This window comes from Cyanistes caeruleus, chromosome 27 (genome assembly GCF_971803275.1).
Source record: "Cyanistes caeruleus chromosome 27, bCyaCae1.hap1.1, whole genome shotgun sequence".
Lineage (NCBI taxonomy): Eukaryota > Metazoa > Chordata > Aves > Passeriformes > Paridae > Cyanistes > Cyanistes caeruleus.
The window spans coordinates 2,903,104-2,924,207 of NC_141727.1; the positions used below are offsets into that span (position 1 = coordinate 2,903,104).

Here is a 21,104-nt window from a genome sequence, read left to right on the forward strand (position 1 = left end):
GGGTCTCATTCCATTTTCCTGTGGATCAGGGGTTTCTTATCTCCCTGGACCCACTGCATCCGTGTTGGCACCTGCCCCACTCAGCCAGGGGCCAGCCCTGAATAATGGGGTCAAGGGGCCACTGCTCCCAACCCAGGGTTCCTGCTCTCAATGCTCTGGGTGGCAGCAGGCTGGGAACTTGTGGGTCCTGACGTGCAGCAGGAGAAAGGGCCCTGTGCTGGGCTGCTGAAACCCCTGCAGCAGCAGCAGCAACTGGGGCAAGGGACATTTGCCAACATCCTGTCCCTCTCTCCTTCTGCCCCAGCCAGCCCTGCAGCCCTTGCTTTCTGCCTGTGCTGGGCCATGAGGTTGTTTGTGGCTCCAAAAGGAGGTCACGGGGTGGCTTTGCTCCTTGCCCAGGGCCACAGCACAGTGGGGAGGAGTGGGGACGGTGTCTGAGCCAAGCGTGCAAACGGATTAGGGGTTTCCAAATGCAGATAATCCGCTTGGGATGCGGACACTTGCGTGATGGGTACAGGGCCACCCTGTGGGGATGGGCAGCCACCTGCCAGGGCAGCCCTGGAGCAGGGGCAGTCCAGAGGAGGCACTGATGTAGGGTCCCACTGGTGCCTGGGGTGTCTTAGCTGTTCAAGATTGACAGTTCCTTGGGAATAAAACAGCAGACAGGGAGGGATTAGAGAGGCCACAGTTTATCTGCGACTCCAGCCCCATCCCTGGGGCCAAGCAACTGAATGAGCAGGGCTGCAGTGAGGGGTGGGAGGCAGAGACCCCGGGGATTCAGCTGCCACCTGCCCAAGGACCGGCCTGAGGGTCTCCTCTGCCCTCCCAGGATCTTCCCACAGCAACACATGCTGAGCTGCAGAGCACATGCCACTGCTGCCCAAGCCAAGAGCCATCCCAATCCCTGCTTCCAGTGCTCAGAACACAACAGTCAAATATTGCTTCACACTCAGATTAATACACAGCAGAGCAGAGCCAAGCAGTGGTGGCTTCCACTGCCACATGTGGCAGAGGTCAGACCTGGAGCTGCAGCACAGCGTGATCTCCAAAAACACCACCTCCCAGCCATTCCAGGAGGACACAACCTTCCTGCTTCCCTACAGGTGTCCCATCCTGGCTCAGAATGCAGTGTTTGGCTGTGGTGGCACCACCACCGAGGGCTCCACTCATCCCAACATGGGGTGAAGGGCCCTGGCCCTGCTGCAGCTGCTGGACTGGGCTGACCTGTGGCAGCACGATTGTGGCAGGAGCAGGAGCAGCTGGGACTGAGCGGTTACTGTGGCAACCTGAGCTCTGCAAGGGAGAGCAGGGATGCAGGGAGAGGGCAGAGATGCATGGGGAAGTGCAGAGATGTTGGGATGCACCAGCATGGGGTGGTGGCCAAGCGCAGCCCTCCTGCTGCCCCCAGCCAGCCCCGGCACTGGGGTGGGCATGAGAGGATTGTGTCCTTGGTCCCAGCTGGGCTGCAGAGTCCCTGCCGTGTCCCCTCAGGTGTAGAGATAACCACTGAGCTGATGGGGGGTTCTGGTGCCCTCTGCAGATCCTGCAGGGCTCTCGCTGTCCTGCATGTTTCAGCAGCAGAAACTGGATGTTCTTTCCTAGCTGGAGGAGCTGTGGAGGAAACAAAGAGTCTTTGCCCAAGCAATGGCACTGCTTGGCTGCTGAGGCCAAGCGTTTGCTGGGTTATTCCCGAGTGGCTGGAAGCAGAGGTTTCCTGTGGAAATTCCCCCTTGGACAAAATGTCATTTCCGTTTTTTTCTGGAGCAGATCATCCCCTCCTGCTGGCACTAGGCACCATCAGGCTGAGCCTGTGCCAGCGACAAGCTTCTCTGGTGCCCCCACTTCCCTCTGCCCATGGGCTGGCCGGGTTCTGGCAGGGTCTGTGCTGCTGCCCTGTCCCCTGGGCTGCTGGCCCCTCTCCACAGGCTGCCTCTCGCACCAGCACCAGGGCTGGAACCCCGCAGGGCCCATCCGGACTGGTTCTCCAATGGGACCTTTGTGGGAAAACATGAATCTGTGACTAATGTGGGGATTCATCTGGTTCACATTAGCTGGGCTGGATTATCACAACAGGGCTTTGTGGCCTCAGCACAGACCTGGGAGGGTGAGGGATGCAAAGCAGGGATATGGGATGGGGCTGGGCTGCCCCATGAGACGTCCTGCTGCCCTAAGCAGGAGGGGATGGAGCCCAGGCTGTGTCCTGCCCGCAGGTGATGTGGTTGGGTGTTTGTGTTTCGCCCAGGCTCAGCACCCTGCACATCCCGGGAGCAGCAGGGAGGATTGCAGAGGAGCCTCGCATACAGGATGTGCCCGGAGGGCAGTAGCCAAAAGCGTCAGGACCTCTCCGGAGCCGCCTAAATAAATGTTTCCACTCCTGAGAAATAATTAAGACCCTTGAGATGCCACTTAGAGAGGAAGGCTGTTCCGCCTGCACTCTTTGCGTTCCTTCTCCAAACACAGAGGCAATTTTCTCAGAAATCCATTACGAAGCTCCAGGCTCCCTCTGTCCCCGGAATGCACGGCGTCATTCTGCATCCTGCTGAGCTCATGCGAGGTGACCGTGCGTCCGGCTGTGCCTCAGCCTGGACAATGCCCACCTTCCCAGAGGCTTCCCGGGACTTGCTGAGGACCAAAGAGAGCCAGGGCACAGCTGGGGCCACTTCAGGGCATCGCTGGGGGTGGAGGTGAGGCAGATCCAGGGGCAGCCTCTCTATCGATCTCTGCTGCAGTCACTGTTCCTCTGTTCTTTTCTTCTGGAAAGAAAGAATTTCTCCTGGGTAACATCCCCACCAGCCAGCTCGTAGATTTCCTTGGGACCTGGTGAAAACAAATTGCGATTGGCTTGGATTGGATTACATTGGATTCCATTTGCTCTCTCAGCATGGACCACTCTCCACTTTCTCTCCCATCACTAATCTATTTTTCCTTTTATTCACCCTTCATACCAGAAAGGGGAGGGAGAGAGGAGGGAAGTGAGAAGGACCGGAGGGTGTTTTCTGTACATCTTCCAGCTCTCCCAAGCCCATGTGGCTGTGCAGGTCTCTGGTACAGGTAGTGCTGTGTCCCCCGGGTTCCTCCAGATATCCCTGGATCTGAGGTGCCCAGACAGAGCCCCAGCAGCCACAGACATTGTGTGTGACCTTGATTCTCTGGCCTGAGCAGCCAGTGCCCGCCTGGCTGACTGTGCCAATGGGTTATGTGGGCCAGGGATTGTGAAAGCCGCGTGTCCGCGTGATGCAACTCACCAGAGCAAGAGCGTCCTGGCCAAGCAGGGTGGGCAGGCACCAGGGCCCTGCGCTGCCTTCTCCGCTCCTTTTCTTTCGTCTCATTGAATACAGACAGTGTGGGGGCTGCTGGCTTCACATTGTGTGCCTGTCCCTGCTTCCCAGGGTCCCAGCTCACCTCTCTGTGAGGTCTGGAGTGCCCCAGCAGCACTGGGAATGGCAGCCAGGGCTCTGCTGGCAGCAGCTCAGCACCGATGTGTCAGCCTCTGTGCGTGAGATTCTCCCAAGTGGGTGAGCACAGGCGGCAAAACATTTGTTCGGGTTTGTTCGGGCTGGATTCACTCATTCAGTCATTCACCAGGGCTGCTGCAGGCTCAGAGTGGGGCTGGTGAATTGGAAAGCACTGTTTTGTGGTTGGCGTTTGCATGGAGCAGGTGCTGGGCTGGTGCCTGCCCAGCCCACAGGTATTTATCTCTTGGAAGCGTGGAGCTGGATAAGGCAGTGAGGAGCCCGAGCTGGAGGACTTTAGTACAAGAGCAATAGATAAAAGCAGTAGAGAGGTGGGAACTTGAGGCTGTGCTTTGACACAGCGGCCAAGTGATTTGCAATTGCTGGTGCATCAACTGTCTGAGAGTGATCCTTTTCCAGCACTGGCACAAGGAGAGACAAACCTCTCCTTCCTGGATTCCCACGGGGGAAGGGTCACCTGTGCTTCTACCAGCCCAGAGCAGGAGAGGGACCTGCGTTTGCTGAATTTCCCTCCAGAGTTTTTTCAGGCCACAGAAGATGAGCTGGTAACGAAAGTGAAAGCCCAGGAGATCCCATGCGGCGGGTGCGAGTGCTGGGGCAGAACGAGCACGCCCAGTATTGCTTCCTGCCGCCGCCTCTGCCCATCACCGCACAGCAGCCGCACCCCGGGGTGCCCATCACCCGGGGTACCCCACGGCCCTGGGGCGCCAGTGCTGCCAGGAGGAGCCTGCTGTGAGTGGTAGCTGTGCAAGAGCTCCTCAGGATGGTTTTCTTATGGTTGCTGTTAATTTTCCCTGTTTGAGCAACTGCAGAGGAGCTGGCAGTGCCTTGGGTCTCCTCACAGCTTGCAGGGGACGTGGCAGCTTGGGGAAGGGGATGCAGTGTCCTGTCCCAGCAGGTGCCCGAGGCTGTAGCAGCGCTGGGGATCTTGCTCGTGTACGTGGCTGCCAAGTGTCAGCCCAGGCCTGTGGTGGGAACGAGCACCGTGCAGCCACGGCTGCTTCACGCAGAGGGCCTGGCATCAGCACAAGGCAGCTCTGTGGCCACCTGGTACAGATTTGGTCATTCCTGTTCCCAGAACCAAGGCTTGGTGCTACTTTGGGCTTTCCCGGTACTTACTGCCAAATTCTGGTGCTGGTTTGTGTCCTGCCAGAGCTGCTGAAGCTGTGTTGAAGGTGTTGAAGGCTGAAGCTGTTTTGGATTCTGCCCATACCTGGTGCTAGTGCCACTACTCACTTATGACACCCTGTGCCATTACTCGTGCTGCTGCTGGCACTGGTGCCGTTAACCTGCGCTGATGCCCGGTACCGTCACCCAGTGCCACTGCCTGCTGCCATTATCCCGTGCCTTGTTCCAGTACCGTTACCCGGTGCTGTCACTCCATGCCATTACCCGGTGCCGTTGCTGCCCGGTGAGTGGCACCGCTCCCGTTAGCCGGTGCCGTTGCTGCCCGGTGAGTGGCACCGCTCCCGTTAGCCGGTGCCGTTGCTGCCCGGTGAGTGGCACCGCTCCCGTTAGCCGGTGCCGTTGCTGCCCGGTGAGTGGCACCGCTCCCGTTAGCCGGTGCTGCTGCCCGGTGAGTGGCACCGCTCCCGTTAGCCGGTGCCGTTGCCGGTGCTGGCGGGGGCAGGCGGGGGCGGGGCCGCGGGGGGCGGGGCCGCGCGGGCCGGGCCGGGGCGCGGCGGGGGCAGAGCGGCGGCGGTGCCGAGTGCCGGGAGCCGCCGGGAGCCGCCGGGAGCAGCGGAGCCGCAGCCGCCGCCGCGGCCGCAGGTGGGCGCGGAGCCGCCATCGCCGCGGCGACCGGACCGGACCAGACCGGACCGGACCGAGCGGGCCCGGACCCCGTCCGCCTTCCGGAGCAGGGCCGGACGGGGTGCGGTGGGGCCGGGGACGGGGCCGGGGCTGGGGCTCGGGCTCGGGGCGGTCCGGTCCGGTCCGGTCCGGTCCGCACTGTGGGTGTTTCGTAACCCCGGGCGGGCGCAGCTGAGGCAGTTGCGGGGCTCGGCGGGGGCCCGGCTGGGCCCGCGGGGCCCTGGGCGGGCGGAGGCGACGAGTAAGGGCCGCTCCGAGGGGGCGGCGGGTACGTCCCGGGCTCGTCCTGGTGCCGCGGCGCATCCCGGCCCGGGGGCGCTCCTCGCCCGGCGGAGCGGGGCCGGTTTTCGCATGCGGGCCCCGCCGGAGCGGCGGCCGCGGAGGGCGGCTCCGAGTGTCGGTCCCGGGCCGAGGGGAGGATCCGGGACGACGCGAGGCGTTCCGTGCCGTGACGGAGGGGTCCCGCCGCGGGCGGCACACCGGGCCGGGATGGCGGCAGTGCGAGCCCCGTTGCCGTCGGTGGGACACGCGGCTCCGCGGGGCGGGTGGGATCGTCCCCCGGCGGGAGCGGCGACACCACGGGGACCGCAGCTCCCGGTGGCCTTTCACCCAGCTCGGGCGCGGCCGGTGACTGGGAGCCCGCGGGAGCCGCGGCCACCTGTCCAGCGGGTTACGGAGCTGTCAGGGCTCCGTGCCCGGCCAGCCCCGGGCCGTGCCAGGCCGGCCCCGGGCAGCTCCTGCCGAACGGCTCCGGGGCTCCAGTGCTCAGCTCGCACCGGCACTGAGCGTGCCCCGAGCTGCGGTGGCACCACCGGCGGCCCGGGGCTGTTGGCTCGTTCGAGTCTCGGTGGCCGTGCTGGGCACAGGGCCGGGGACAGGCGGTCACCAGCCGCACTTTGGTGACAGAGTCTGGGGCGCCTTGCGGAGGGAATCGGGGCTTGGCTCAGGGTAGCTCTGCGTGGTTTGCCCGTAGCAGGGACATGGCACACGATGTCCCTGTGGTGCGGGGCGCTCGGTTAGAGCAGGACATTCCTGGCTGTGGGCTGGCTCACTGTGCTGGCTGCCTGCGGCCAGCCCGCGTCCCTGCAGTGCTGGTGCCTGTGTCCAGAGCAGTGCGAGCCCTGGCAGTGGCATGCGGGGGGGCACTTAGTGCAGGCACGATGAGCTGCTCCGCAGAGCCCGACCACTGCCGTGGGCACCGGGAACCGGCCCTCCACGGTGGGAGAACCCTCTGAGACCTGACTCCTGGTCCGGGTCCTTGTGCTCCTGGAGCCGTCAGGATTGCAGCGTGACCTGATGTGGTTCCGAGGTGCTGGATGTGAGGATGGAGACTGACTCTGTGTTTTACAGCTGTTCCTGGGGAGCTGCTCATCCCTGGGGCTGGAGAGGGCTGGTCCGTGCCCTGCTGTGCTGTGGGTGCAGCATGAGGAGGAGGAGGAGCTCTGGTGTGGGCTGATGGGTGCCAACGGCCTGTGTGTATGGACACAGGAGAGCTGGAGCAGGGCGTGACGGGTGGCTGTCACCCACTCTGTTTTGTGGCACTGACAGTGCCCTGCTTTGTGGGTGTTGGGCCCCTAGAGCTGTCACTGGAGCCACCTCACCGGGTCTTTCTGCACCTGCCTTGTGCCAAGACCAGTGCTTTTGGGCAGGATTAGGGATGCTCTCACCGTAAAGAGAGATGCAGCTGGGGATGCTTAGCACAGGGCACACAGAGCCTCTGGAGGGACCTTCCCCTCTCCCTCTGCAGGGGAAGTGCTGACTCCAAAGTGACTGTGAAGGCTTTGCCATGGGGTTTCCCAGCTCTCTCTCGAGTGATAGCAAAACTCAGATACCCTGCTTGCAAAAAATCCCTGCTCCCTTGCACTCCTCTATGTCGTGGGCGGCGAGTGGCGACTGTGTTGAGCTGGGTACAGTGAAGTGGCCCCATCATCTGGGAAATTACTTTCTAGTCTGCAAGGAATGACTGTAAGCTGGGCTGCACTTGACAGGCTTCACAGCAGCCCTGGGGAGCCGGTGGGAGCCCAGGCACAGTGGGATGGCAGGATGGGACCTCCCTGCCATCTGCATCCCCTGGGACTGCAGGCCGTGTTCCTCTGCCTGCCTGGCTGCGGTGACTCCCAGTGTCCCACACACTGTGACTGCTGCCCAGGAAGCAGGGCATGGCTAGGCTTAGGGTTAGGGTAAGGGTAAGGGTCAGGGTCCCCACCTTGCCAGGATGGGTCAGGACTTGGCTCTGCAGCCTTGCAGGCAGCTCCAGCCTGGGAGGCTGTGCTGGCTCCGGGGCCCGGCACGCTCCAGGAGAAGTAGCCTCGACAGCTGTAATGTTTCTGTGGCATGCCTTTCCTTTCATGGGGTGTCTATTTTGCAACCCCCAAGTGTTTTGATCCCGGGAGGAAGGGGGCGGGGGTGTTTACCCTGGCACCGCGTGGCTGGTGCAGGGATCCAAGTGGCGCTGGGCATGCCTGAATTTCACATGCAGCAACAGTTCTAGCAACATCTGCTGGCTGATAAAAGGTAGACTGCTGCACGCCGCTGCTCCCGCCGCGTTGGGAAACGTCGAGGGGGAGGCACACTGTGAACACGGCTTCCTGGCAGATAGGGCTGAGCTGACTTGCTGATAAAGCAGAATCCACCCATCTGGCTGCACCAGAGGGGCCAGGAACATAGGCTACTCACAGGCGCTTCACGCCCAGTGTTTCTCTGAGTGCTGGGTCCTGCTTCCCACTGTATCAGGAGCGATGTGCTGGTGGGCTGGGACAGCCCCAGCAGCATAGCTGAACCACAGCACAGTCACAACCCATTCCCAGTTCAAACAGTCACTGGTGAGTTTTGCAATCTCCATTTTCAGTGTAACTTTGTGTGATGAGCTGGTTTATAGCACAGCTCTGCTGGGAGGGAACTGGGGAAAAGGCTGGTGCTGGAGAGCCACTGCCTCAAAGAGCCAGAGAGAGCAGCGTCAACCCAGGCCTGCCCACCGTGTGCTGGGAGCTCATTTTGTCTGGCCTCTCATCCCTATCAGTCAGTGGCCCTGCAAAGCCTTTAGCAGAGGAACAGGCTGCTCTTGCTGGGAGTTCTGAGTTCCTACACCAGCTGGAATGGTCTTTATCCTCTCTGGTGTGAACACCCGACCCTGGTGCTGCTGGGCTGTGGGCCCTGGGGTGCAGCACCAGGAGATGCTGCAGTGAGGCTTATGGTGCAACTCAGGGGCAGGGGCTCTGCTGCTGCTCCAGGAGCTGGAAAGCCCATCCCAGGGCTAGGAAAACCAAAATTCACCTGGAACGTTTGTGTGTGTGTGGATGCATGCTGTGCTTCACCCATCTCTGGTTTTGAGAGTTTTGTTTTACAAACCACTGGTGTTTTGGTTGTTTTATTCTCTGTCTGACCAGTCCCCCCTCCTGCCAGCATCCCTGGATGTCTGTGTATCCCCTCTTCCAAAGGCAAGGCTTTACCCCTCTCCATCCTGCTCCTCTGACTTGGTGCAAGAGCATCTCTGTGCACAGCTGCTGCAGGTGCTGGGATGAACTCTGGGAGTGCGGTGGGGGCATGCAGGAGCTGCTGTGGTGTCTCTCTGGCTCTCCCTGCTCACCACACATCCAAAAGCCTGTGCCATGGCTGCTGGGCTGGCCCTGCAGGACTGCCGTGCCAGGGGTGAGGAGACTTCTGCACCATCTCCCCAGCCCCAAGGAGAGCTGGATCATGGCACGGATCTGAGGGGATGGATGTGGCCAGAGCAGTGCCGCCGGTGCCTGTGCTGCCCACATTTTCCCCAGCCCACAGGAGAGCTGGATCATGGCATGGATCTGAGGGGATGGATGTGGCCAGAGCAGTGCCGCCGGTGCCTGTGCTGCCCACATCTTCCCCAGCCCACCTGGGTCCTGCCCAGCAAATCCAGTCTGGCTCTGGCTGGATTAGTGCCATTGTATGTGCTCACTGGAGCATGGCAGAGAAAATGAAATTGTGTCTCCAGACCCCAATCAGGACTAATTCGATGCTGAAATGAGCTTAATCCTCAAGTCCTTCACCCAGCCTGTCCCTCCTGGGCTGGCGCAGGTCTGAGCAGGGATTAGCACCGAGCCAGGAGCTGTGATGGATTTGGCCTTGGTGCAGGAGGCTGGCACAGAACCTGTGGGACCCCAGGGCTGTGCCCTCAGCATGGCATTATAGGGACTTGGGCTTGGTCATTATTAGCATGGAGGGAAAATCCCTTCCTTGAGTGTCCTCACACAGGGCAGCTGCACATCCCTGCCCAGGCAAGGGCCAGAGTCTACCCAAGCTGGGATGCTGCAAGTGGTCAGTGGCTTTGTGCCTGCCCTGGGATTCTGCCACCAAGCCAGGGGAAGCTCCAGAACCCTGAGCTGGCAACTCCCTGTTGTGACAGCCCCAAAACCAGTTAATTCAGCTGCTTGGCCCCAGGGAGGCAGGAGTAATTAAAGCTCTGCCCAGCCTCTCTAATCCTGTCTGGGGGTTTATGGTGAGGGCAAGCACCAGTGCTGGCAGGGGCTGGGCTCCCCACAGCAGATGTCCTGCAGGAGTGACACTGGACTCGTGTCCATGGGGCTGGTTGGGCACTGGGCTCTGCTGATGTGGCTTCACCTTGTGTCCTGCCCACCACTGCTGGCCCTGCTCAGTGTCTGAAGGAGCTCTGGTTGCCCCAAGGCGGCTCTTGGTGCACTGAGGTTTTCTCGAGGTTCCTGTCACTGGATTCAAGGGATTTTGCTGGGTATTTTGGTGGTTTTGGTTTGACGCAGGTTTCTGGGCCTATCTGGTTGGAAGAAATCTGAAGTGAGGAGGAAAACCTTTCCCGAGGGTGGCAAGTGCTGGCAGGTGCAGAGCCTGGCCCGTGGTGTGAGATGAGCTGTTGGCAGCCCGCAGCACGGATGCCCCTGGCACCAGTCCCCAGCTGGGGCATCTCAGCCCGTGTGGGGCTGACGTCCTCTCTGGGCAGCATCAGGTCATGCATGCGGTTTCCTCGTTCATGTAGGTACATGTGTGAATTCTCTGCTATCGGCTCTCAGTTGTTGGGACACCTGAACAGTCCTGGTGCTACTAGTTCCAGCTCTGCCTACTGCCTGTGGGGCCTCTGCTCTTGGGGGGAACGTTGGATTACCAGAGCCAGCCATGCCTCTTTCATGAGTGCCATGGTACCTGGCCCTAGATGTTTCCAGTGTGGGCTGAGTGGTTCGGCTGCCTCCTCCCCGATGCCACCAGGGTGAAGCCATAAGTCACTGCCATTTTCTGTGGGAGACAAACAAAGCCCATCAAAGCACAGAACTTCTAGAAAGAGCTCACTCCCGTGCCGGGTTTCCAGAGCTGGAAACCACAGGCCGGTGTAAAACACGCGAGCAGCCTTGTCTCCACGGCGTGCCGGTGCCACAGCACTGGCTGCAGCTCTGGGCAGGGCTGGGGGCTGCTCACCAGCCCCGGGTGCTCCTGCCACAGGCTCCGCTCCAGGGCTGTGCTCCGGGGGCTGTGAGCCAAACTGGGGCCGCAGCTGAGTGGGTCCCATCTCACCCCATGCCCAACTCCTGCGTGGTCCCTGGGCCCCCATCCCTGGCTCCCAGCCAGCCCCGGGGGCTCAGTGCCAGTACAGAGGCTGTGCCTGCTGTTCCAGCGGGGAGGTGTGAGGGGCGGAGGGGAGAGCGGCCCGGGCCCGCTGTCCGGCGGGAAGCCGTGGCAGCAGTCGGGGAGGCTGTCCCGCGCAAGCAGCTGACATTTTGGAAGGAAATAGCTCCTCTCTGCTCCTTCCTGTAGTGCGCAGCCAGCGAAACGGCGGCCCGGGAGCCCGGCTGTGCCCGCCCCGAGCCGTGGCCGGGCCGTGCTGGGGCCGAGCGGGGCCTGAGCGCGGCTGCGGGACGGGACGGGACAGTGCAGGCTGCAGCGGGCCAGTGCAGGCTGCAGCGGGCCAGTCCAGGCTCCAGCGGGCCAGTGCAGGCTGCAGCGGGCCAGTGCAGGCTGCAGCGGGACAGTGCAGGCTGCAGCGGGCCAGTCCAGGCTGCAGCGGGCCAGTGCAGGCTGCAGCGGGCCAGTGCAGGCTGCAGCGGGACAGTCCAGGCTGCAGCGGGACAGTCCAGGCTGCAGCGGGCCAGTGCAGGCTGCAGCGGGCCAGTGCAGGCTGCAGCGGGCCAGTGCAGGCTGCAGCGGGCCAGTGCAGGCTGCAGCGGGACAGTCCAGGCTCCAGCGGGACAGTGCAGGCTGCAGCGGGACAGTGCAGGCTCCAGCGGGACAGTGCAGGCTGCAGCGGGACAGTGCAGGCTGCAGCGGGACAGTCCAGGCTCCAGCGGGCCGCTCCAGGCTCCAGCGGGCCGCTCCAGGCTCCAGCGGGCCGCTCCAGGCCGCAGCGGGCCGCTCCAGGCTCCAGCGGGACAGTGCAGGCTCCAGCGGGCCGCTCCAGGCTCCAGCGGGCCCCGGGGTGAGCCGGTGCGGACACGGGGCCGCTGCGGGCGGAGGGGGCGCTGGCTGTGTCGGGGAAAGCGGAGCCCTGCGCTGTGCCGAGCTCCCGGCCGTCACCTCCCCCGTGCCCGGGGCCCGTCTGGGGGCCGGATCTTGCCCTGGAGGGACCTCGCTTGGGGCCGCCCACCTTGGAGGGCTGCGGGACCTTCCGCCGGGGCTGCCGGGGACAGGGGCGGCGCTGGCTGGGGCGGCCCCGGAACCCTTCGGCGGCACCACGGTAAAGTCCGGCCCTGCGGCCACAAGCGAGGCCGGCTGTGACCTGGAAGCGATCGCGGGTTCCCGGAGGTGCCGAGGCACCACGTGTCCGTGTTTACTGCGGCGGGAGGCGCCCGCTGCCGCCGGAGCCCAGCGGCCCTGCCCGGCAGCGCAGCGCTCCGGAGACCCCCGCGCTGCGGGAGCAGCGGGCGAAGGGCAGTGCGGCCGAGGGACTGCGTGGGTCGAGGGAGTGGGGCGGGGGTTTACAGCCAGAGCCCTTTGCTGTGCTCCCCCCAGGCCTTTGCCTAGCCCTGGGCCCCTGCTTGGCCCTTCACGGCACGGGTCTGGGTAAGAGGCTGCTGTCGGGGGCAGTGCCAGCACCAGGGCTCGGGTGTTTCGGGCTGGCTGTGTGCAGGGAGCATCCCGTGCAGAGGGCCCCGGGGTGGCTGCTGCCTGCAGCAGCGTTTGGATTTTGCCGTGCCCGTGGGAAGCTGCTACTGCCGGTCTCACCCTGTGAGGCATTTCCCTCCTTTTGTCTGCCCACGGATGTGCTCTGGCTCTCCTGCAGCTTGGGACTTGCTGGTGCCTGCTGTCACTGTGCCTGTGACCCTTCCCCAGTGTGGTCACGTCAGTCCCCTGCCCCCAGCCCCAGCAGAGCTGCCACCTTCCCCATCTTCCCCTCTCGCTGCTGCCTCTGGCCTTCTGAGTGCCCTTTCTGAGGGGGTTTCTCCTGTTTTGCATTGGGTTTGGCAGTGCTTCTCCATCAGCAGTGGGCAGTGTAAGAGGCAGAAATGGTGACTGCTGGCCCTCTCTGTGCTCGGTCCCTGTGGCGCTGGGGTCTGTCCCCACAGCTCTGGGGTCGGTGTCCTCAGCAGTGGTCCTACCCCGTGAAGCTGCCGTCCGCCTGTGCCGCTTCACAGGCAATAAATGAGCGCGTTGCTGTGGCTTGTCGAGTGCTGCTGGTTAACCGAGCTGCAATGACGGGTGGGTTCCAGCTCGCTGCCGGCGAGTAAATGCAAAGTAGCCTAAACCACTACAATTATCTGCCTCTTGCAGTTGTTGGAGAGCGCGTGGGGCCGGTGGCTGCCGTGCATGGCTGAGCCATGGCAGTGCTTGAGGCTGCATGGCCCTGCTGGGGCTGGTGGGCTGGAGGTGGCACTGGGGTGAGTGACTGTCCCTGGATGTCAGGTGAATTCGTCCCTGGGCTCCCATCCCTCGGGCAGCTGGTGGTGCCACCGAGGAGCATGATGCTGGAAAGTGATGTTAGGCATGATCCAAGCCAGGGCAGTGGCTGCCAGCAGCAGCCAGGGGCAGGAGGCAGGGCTGCCTGGAGAGGCTGGCAGTGGCAGCTCCAGCTGTGCAGAGGGATCATGGTGCTGCAGCTTATGCTAAAACTGAATTACTGCCCCAGCCATGTTGAGTCTCAGGGTCAAAGGTCTGCCCATGGCTGGTGGCACTGGTTGCGTGTGCTGGGGTGGTCAGGGTACCCTGCAGCCCATGGGGAGGTTTGGTTTGTCCACTGGTGAGACACAGAGACAAAAATGAGACAGATTCCCCCCAGGAGAAATTGCATGTTCTGCTGCATTGACAATGTCTGTGGAGGTTGTGCTCAAGCCTGGTGCAGATGGTGTTTTGGGACACACCAGGTGAGCTCTGCACCATCAGCCACTGCTCAGCCCCTTGTAGAGGCAGATGTGAGGCTGGTGCTCCTGCTCCCAGGCTGGCACTGGCCAAATGTGGAGCCTGCCAGCTCACCACAGAGCAGCCAGAGACTCGTTGCTTAACAACATGCTGGAGTGGAGTAGGAAGTGTTTTGTCACTGTGAGATGGGAAGAGATCACCATTTTATCAACAGGCGGGGCAGTGTCTGTTTGCTCTGTGTCCGTGCGGATGTCCCCACAGCACCGGGGACTTCGGTCACTTTGTGGTGCAGTGGCACTGGCATGGCTGTTCCTGGCTCTGCCCCTTATCAAGCCTCTGCAATTTCCAACAGCAGCATGTCCTGCTGTCAGCCATCCCACCTTTCCTTTTCTCTTTGCCGGTGTTCTTCTGCCTCCCCAGGCCCCTCCTTGCCAGCAGCATTTCCAGCTTGGTGATTTCTGTGAATGTGGAAAGGTTCCTCCCTTTTTATAGGGGAAAAATTCATTTTTAGCCAGCTCTGGGTTATTGTTCCTCTTCCTGTTCAGGGGCGGGTGTGCCTGGCTCGGGGGCTCTGGCTGTGGCTGCTCTGCTCAGAGCTGCTGCCACTGTCCCCCAGCATGTGCCCCTGACTGTAGGACAGTGCCAGCTCTTTTGGAGCCCTCTGGGCCACTGGGTATTTCTGAGGCTGAAAAAAATGCTTTGGGGAGAGGGGGAAGCACAGTCCCCACCGGCTCAGTCCCTCTGCTTGTCACCAGCCAGTGCAGTGATCAGGTCCTGGCCTTGGGACATGTCCAAGACCTTGTGCCCCTGCCTGGCCCCTCTGTGTGGTGCCAAATCCCAGGTGGTTTGGGTGTGAGTGTATCTAAATGCTGTTTACTGCTGCCTCCTCACTCAAGGGGGACCTTGAGCCCCCCAGGCCCTCCTATGTCACTCACCATCATATCACCCTCACACACTCAACTGCAGGTTGTTTCTCCAGCCCTCTCGAGCCACAGGTGACCCAGGGGGCACACTGGATTTCAGTAGAGGTGCTGTTGCCACCATCCCATCCTTGCCTGCCCCTGGGGGAGCCAAGGCTGTGGCGGGTGGGATCCCTGGGGAGCCAGAGCTACCCCAAAAGTTCTTTGGGAAGGTCCATGCATCTCCCCCAGAACATGGGGCACACAGTGGCCCTGGGACTGGGGACTTGTCAGGGACGGAAGTGCCACGTGGGCTCTTGGGGCTGGGGCTGCTCCTGCCTGCTGGCACTGCCAGGGTGTGGGCAGGAGCGGGGTGAGCGCAGGGGGGGCCTCTGCTCTGCGTCACCCTGGATTTCTGGCCAGCCCTTCCTCCCCATGGCCTGTTTCCTCATTTGCGTGGCCAGTGATGGCTGCGATCCCGTGGTGCAGTGAGGGGAAATGAGAACCATGTGGAGAGGCCGTGCAGAGGCACATCCCTGGCCCTGGGCACCCCCAGGGCTGTTCCTAGAAAAGAGGAGGGGTGACTGAGAGCCAGGGTCCTCTGCCCCCACATGCCCTTTCTTTCAGCAGCTGGAGACAGCGCTGGCAGCACCAGGAACTCCGAACACTCCTGCAGAGGGTGTGGGAACAGCCAGGGCCAGACCCCTTGCAGCACAGTGCCTGCCTGTCTCTGCTGGTGCCCTTATGGTGCCTCTCGTGCAGGTGCTGAACCATGGCGGTGTGGATCCAGGCCCAGCAGCTCCAGGGGGAAGCCCTGCGGCAGATGCAGGCGCTCTATGGGCAGCACTTCCCCATCGAGGTGCGGCACTACCTGTCGCAGTGGATCGAGAGCCAGGCGTGGTAGGTCACGGCTCCTGTTCCCAGGGGGTGCCGGCTTGGCAGCGGCTGCCCCGGGGGTACAGGTGGGTGCTCCCCACTGCCAGGCTGCCCTGACACCGCTCTGCTCCACACTCAGGGACTCCATCGACCTTGACAACCCTCAGGAGAATGTGAAAGCGACACAGCTTCTGGAGGGGCTGATCCAGGAGCTGCAGAAGAAGGCAGACCACCAAGTGGGTGAGGACGGCTTCCTGCTGAAGATCAAGCTGGGGCACTACGCCACACAGCTGCAGGCGAGTGGGGGGCTGTGGGCAGGGGTGCAGGGCCAGGGGGGTCCCTGCCCTGTGCCTGGCTCAGGCAGTGCTCTCCCCACAGAACACGTACGACAGATGCCCCATGGAGCTGGTGCGCTGCATCCGGCACATCCTCTACCACGAGCAGCGGCTGGTGCGGGAGGCGAACAATGTGAGTGCGGGTGAGGGTTCTGCAGGGTTGGGGGGATGCTCAGGGGCTCTTCTCCATCATGATGGGAGCAGCCCTGAGGCAGGGGACAGGGAGGGTCCCCTCGCTGTGCTGAGCACACTCTGTGCCCCGTGCAGAGCCCTTCTCCGTCCGGCTCCTTGGTGGATGCCATGTCCCAGAAGCACCTGCAGATCAACCAGACCTTCGAGGAGCTGCGGCTCATCACGCAGGACTCTGAGAATGAGCTCAAAAAGCTGCAGCAGACACAGGAATACTTCATCATCCAGTACCAGGAGAACATGCGACTCCAGGGTGGGTGGGGGTCCGAGGGGCATGGGCCTGGGGTGCTGGCAGGGCCAGCCCTAACACCGTGCCGTCCCCCAGCCCAGTTCTCCCAGCTGTCCCAGCTGGGCCCCCAGGAGCGCCTGTCACGGGAGACGACGCTGCAGCAGAAAAAGGCATCGCTGGAGGCCTGGCTGCACCGCGAGGCCCAGACACTACAGCAGTACCGTGTGGTGAGTGATGCCTCTTGGTTCCCCGTGATGCTGTCCCTGTCATGCCCTGTGACACTGCCCCTGCAGCCCTGACGTTGTCCCACCTCGCAGGACCTGGCTGAGAAGCACCAGAAGACGCTGCAGCTGCTGCGCAAGCAGCAAACAACCATCCTGGATGATGAGCTGATCCAGTGGAAGCGTCGGCAGCAACTGGCGGGGAATGGGGGCCCACCCGAAGGCACCTTGGATGTGCTGCAGACCTGGTGAGTGCCTGGTGGGGTGGGGTGGGATGGGATGGGGTGCTGAGCCCCAGTACATGCTGAGCCCTGCTCCCCCCAGGTGTGAGAAGCTGGCAGAGATCATCTGGCAGAACCGGCAGCAGATCCGGCGTGCCGAGCACCTGTGCCAGCAGTTGCCGATCCCAGGCCCGGTGGAGGAGATGCTGTCAGAGCTGAACGGCACCATCACCGACATCATCTCTGCCCTGGTCACCAGGTACAAGCTGGACTCAGCTGGGTGGGGGGGCCCAGGTTGGCCCTGCCCCCTTCCCAGCCCCCCTGATCCCCCTGCCCCCCCAGCACCTTCATCATCGAGAAGCAGCCCCCCCAAGTGCTCAAGACACAGACCAAGTTTGCAGCCACCGTGCGGCTCCTGGTGGGGGGGAAGCTGAACGTGCACATGAACCCCCCCCAAGTGAAGGCCACCATCATCAGCGAGCAGCAAGCCAAGGCCCTGCTGAAGAATGAGAGCACCCGCAAGTAATGCCAGGGGCTGGGGCTGCCGAGGCAGTGGGGAGCAGGGAGGGGAAGGGCTGCACTTTGCACAGCTCCCAGTCCTGCTCATCTCCTGACTCTGTGCATTCCCATGGCAGTGAGAGCAGTGGGGAGATCCTCAACAACTGCTGTGTGATGGAGTATCACCAGGCCACTGGGACGCTCAGCGCCCACTTCCGCAACATGGTGAGTGCCATTCTTCCCCGTTCTGTCCCCTTGTGTCCCTCTGTCCACCCCGGTGTCCCCATCTACTCCTCCACGCTCACCCCTCGTGTCCCTGCAGTCCCTGAAGCGGATCAAACGCTCGGATCGCCGTGGGGCTGAGTCAGTGACAGAGGAGAAATTCACCATCCTCTTTGAGTCACAGTTCAGTGTTGGTGGGAATGAGCTGGTCTTCCAGGTGAAGGTAAAGCCACTCTGTCCCTTCTGCAGGCCCTAGGCAAGGCACTATGCCCACAGGAGTAGGGCTGGGCTGAGGCCACATGGGTGCCCGTGGGTGATGTTCCCTTGGTGCCCCACAGCCCATTCTGGTCTCCTTCCTCTCGGCAGACACTGTCCCTGCCTGTGGTGGTGATTGTTCATGGGAGCCAGGACAACAATGCCACGGCCACCGTGCTTTGGGACAATGCCTTTGCCGAGCCCGTGAGTGCCACTGCAGTGGGGGCAGGACAGGCCCCATCTGCCCTGAGCAGATGTGGGAGCAGGGCTCAGCCTCCTGCTGGGACATAGCTGCTGGTGCTGACCATGCTCTCTGCCCCCAGGGCCGCGTGCCCTTCGCTGTGCCTGACAAGGTGCAGTGGCCACAGCTCTGTGAGGCCCTCAACATGAAGTTCAAGGCAGAGGTGCAGAGCAGCCGTGGGCTGACCAAGGAGAACCTGGTGTTCCTGGCACAAAAGCTCTTCAACAGCACCAGCTCCCACCTGGAGGACTACAGCAGCACCACGGTGTCCTGGTCCCAGTTCAACCGGGTACGTGGCCTGGGCCCTGTCCAGAGCCCCACCAGTGCTTGTGCTTGTGGGGCTGGATGGGGTGTACCCACCTGGGGGTCCCTGAGTCTCTGCCACTGTGCCCAGTGTCTGTGCTGTGTAACAGAGGCTCAGAGGCTGGTGACAGGAATGCTCATTTTCTGTGGATTTGCACAGGAAAACCTGCCTGGGAGGAATTACACCTTCTGGCAGTGGTTTGACGGGGTCATGGAGGTGCTGAAGAAGCATTTGAAGCCGCACTGGAATGATGGGTAAGAGCCGCCCTGCCCTGTGCTGCCTGGCCCGAGCCCCAAGCCCTGACGCCCTACTCTGCCTAGGGCCATCCTGGGCTTCGTCAACAAGCAGCAGGCGCATGACCTGCTCATCAACAAACCCGACGGGACCTTCCTCCTGCGCTTCAGCGACTCAGAGATCGGTGGCATCACCATTGCCTGGAAGTTTGACTCCTGTGAGTGTGCCCGGCACTGGCATCCCTGGATTGAGTATCCCTGGCCCCATCTCATGCTGTACTGGCACTGCCATGGCAGGCATGCTGGAGCTATCCTCAGGAAAGAGGCGAGCGCCAGAGCTCCCAGAGCACCTTGGCTGGCAGCAGTGGGGAGGAGGAACCAGGCTGAACCCTCCAACCCAGCCCTAGGGACTGATGTGGCTGTACGAAATCCAGTTACTCAGTGGTGCTCCCCAGTGCAGGGGTTGTCAGGGGTGGCCTGACCATGTGCAGGAGTCTGTTGCTATTCACAAGAGCATCCTTTGGAGGGTCAAATGGCTGAGAAGCACCACAGAGCCCCACAGAGCCCATGGTTGGGGAACCAGCCTCCCACGTGGATGAAGCCAGACCTGCCTTGGCTCTGCTGTGCCTCCTACCTTATCCCATTTTCTGGCGATCTGTGCTTTATCCTCAGCTGTTGCTGAGGGAGGGATGCAGTGTGGGACATGCTGTTTGCTGCTTGATGTGACCTGCAGCCCATGTCCAGAGCACGGCCAGGAACTGCTGCAGACTCTGGGAGTCACCATGATCCTCACACTTATCTTGCAGCTGAGAGGATGTTCTGGAACCTGATGCCTTTCACCACCAGGGATTTCTCCATCCGCTCCTTGGCTGACCGCCTCGGGGATCTCAGTTACCTCATCTACGTGTTCCCCGACCGGCCCAAGGACGAGGTGTTCTCCAAGTACTACACGCCGGTTCTCTGTGAGTCCACGCCAGGTAGCGCTGTCCCTTCACCCCACATGTGTCCCCTCCTTTGTGCATCCAGCCAGGATGGAGCTGGTGTTCTCAGCATCCCCCCTGCCCCGGGGCCGCACCAGCCCCACAGGGGTTCTGCATCTGGCCACGTGTGAGCCCCCAGCACTGCCTGGGGTCATGGTGTGTGCTCGAGCTTGGGGCCTCAGTGCTGCCTCCTTCTCTCTAGCTAAAGCTGTGGATGGATACGTGAAGCCACAGATCAAGCAAGTGGTGCCAGAGTAAGTGTGACCCCGAAGGCAGATCCTGGGCTGTGGTTGCCATGGGTTTGCAGCACTGAATTGGCTGGGTTGGGTGGCAGCCCAAGGTGCTGAGGAGCTCAGGTCTGCCACCAGTGATCACACTGGTGCTGAGCCTTGTGAGGTATCTTGGTGACCTCACCCGCAGGGCACCCATCCTGTCCCGTGCCAGTGCTCATGAAACTCATCCCCACAGGTTTGTCAATGCATCAGGAGATTCTGCCCCTGGAGGGGCCACCTACATGGACCAGGCACCCTCACCTGCCGTCTGCTCCCAGCCTCATTACAACATGTACACCCAGAAGTAAGTATCACCCCCCTCTCCCTGTACTGCTGCAGCTGGTCCTCCCCTCACCGCCTGCCTCCCGCAGCCCCGACCCTGTGCTGGACCCCGAGGGTGATTTTGACCTGGAAGACACGATGGATGTGGCGAGGCACGTGGAAGAGCTGCTGCGGCGCCCCGTGGACAGTCAGTGGATCCCCCACGCCCAGTCGTGACAGGCAGGTGCCTGGTCCCTTGCCCCTGGCCCCGGCGCTGCGGGGACTGTGCTGTGTTCGTGTCTCTGTGCCAGGGGACAGCGGGTGGGCCCTGCCCCCAGGATTTGCTCTGTGCTGCCCCGAAACACAGGCCGGCGTCCAGCTCTTTGGTGTTTATGCCCTTGTATAAACGGCAGCGGATTTGTCGCATGGTTTTCCTGTATGTTCCTTTTAAGAGGCCCAGCTTCGGCTTTCCGCTTCTGCCAGCACTGGCCCTGCAGCACCCCCGTCCCCCCGTGAGGCTGCCGGGGCGGGGGCCGCCAGCCCGGCCTCAGGTTTGCTTTCGCAGTCGTCACTAAGAATGTACATGTCGCCTTCTTGTTCTCCCCCGCGGCTCCGTTCCCAGCGGTGCGAGAGGGCAGAGGGCAGAGGAGGGGTTCTGCCAGGACTCCCCTAGCCCGTGCTGGTGCTCTGCTCCACAGTGGCGGGGTCCCTGCACCTCATCTTCTCCTCTGCCCCCAAGGATGCAGGAGCTCCTCCGGCTCCCGGCCTCGGTGTCCGCTCTGGAGCCGGTGGAGGATGGCAGGGTGCGAGGGCACCCAGCGAGGGCAGTAGGGTGGGCAGGGGGTTTGGGGAAGCGGAGCCCTCTGCCCCCTGCCTCTCCCCTCGCCTGGGCGGGAAACTCTGGGGTCCTGGCCATGTTATTTTTCTATCACAGAGTAAATAAAGCACGGAATATTTTTGTAACACAAAAGCTCTGGGTGCCACGTGTGTCTTGGGACAGAGGCGGGTCCCTCTGGGGAGCTCCTCATCTCGGGGGCACCAGATGAATGCTGGGGCTGGGCCTGGTGGTCGGGGTTCCTGTCCTCGAGGGCAGAGTCTTGAGCCTCCACTGGCACAAGCTGGGCGGATCTGGGGGGCTCTGTCCGGGTGGGAGGGCTGCCCTGGGGAGCTGGGGCTGGGCTGGGGCTGGGGCCGTTCTTCTGGGCAAAAAGCAATGTAAACCAGATCAATTGCCCTGTTTTTCGAAGAAGGATCTTGTCGGAGGGGTAGAGGGCGCTGGTACTCGGGGCTCAATTGC

General features: G+C 62.2%; 1 protein-coding gene and 1 long non-coding RNA gene across 30 annotated transcripts; one reads left to right on the forward strand and one right to left on the reverse strand.

The window, feature by feature from the left end:
* Nucleotides 1-673: 673 nt before the first annotated feature.
* On the reverse strand, nucleotides 674-5,090 carry LOC111939975 (uncharacterized). Its single transcript, XR_002869397.2, has 2 exons — nucleotides 3,246-5,090; nucleotides 674-2,817 (listed from the first exon to the last, which is right to left on the reverse strand). It is a non-coding gene; the product is annotated as an uncharacterized LOC111939975 (long non-coding RNA).
* On the forward strand, nucleotides 4,748-20,777 carry LOC111939998 (signal transducer and activator of transcription 5B). Of its 29 annotated transcripts, none has more exons than XM_086864651.1 (20): nucleotides 11,335-11,370; nucleotides 11,512-11,694; nucleotides 15,233-15,370; nucleotides 15,486-15,642; nucleotides 15,725-15,814; nucleotides 15,949-16,123; nucleotides 16,196-16,326; nucleotides 16,417-16,568; nucleotides 16,645-16,800; nucleotides 16,884-17,063; nucleotides 17,177-17,264; nucleotides 17,362-17,484; nucleotides 17,628-17,720; nucleotides 17,840-18,046; nucleotides 18,221-18,315; nucleotides 18,382-18,512; nucleotides 19,101-19,256; nucleotides 19,477-19,528; nucleotides 19,743-19,850; nucleotides 19,918-20,777. In XM_086864651.1, the coding sequence occupies exons 3-20, from the start codon at nucleotides 15,243-15,245 to the stop codon at nucleotides 20,042-20,044; spliced, it is 2,349 nt and encodes a 782-aa protein (XP_086720777.1). In that variant the 5' UTR covers nucleotides 11,335-11,370; nucleotides 11,512-11,694; nucleotides 15,233-15,242; the 3' UTR covers nucleotides 20,045-20,777. The 29 variants fall into 29 exon arrangements, with proteins under 29 accessions (XP_086720753.1, XP_086720773.1, XP_086720758.1 ...); XM_086864652.1 differs by having other exon boundaries at nucleotides 11,336-11,370; nucleotides 11,512-11,702; XM_086864634.1 differs by having other exon boundaries at nucleotides 11,350-11,370; nucleotides 19,101-19,271.
* Nucleotides 20,778-21,104: the final 327 nt, after the last annotated feature.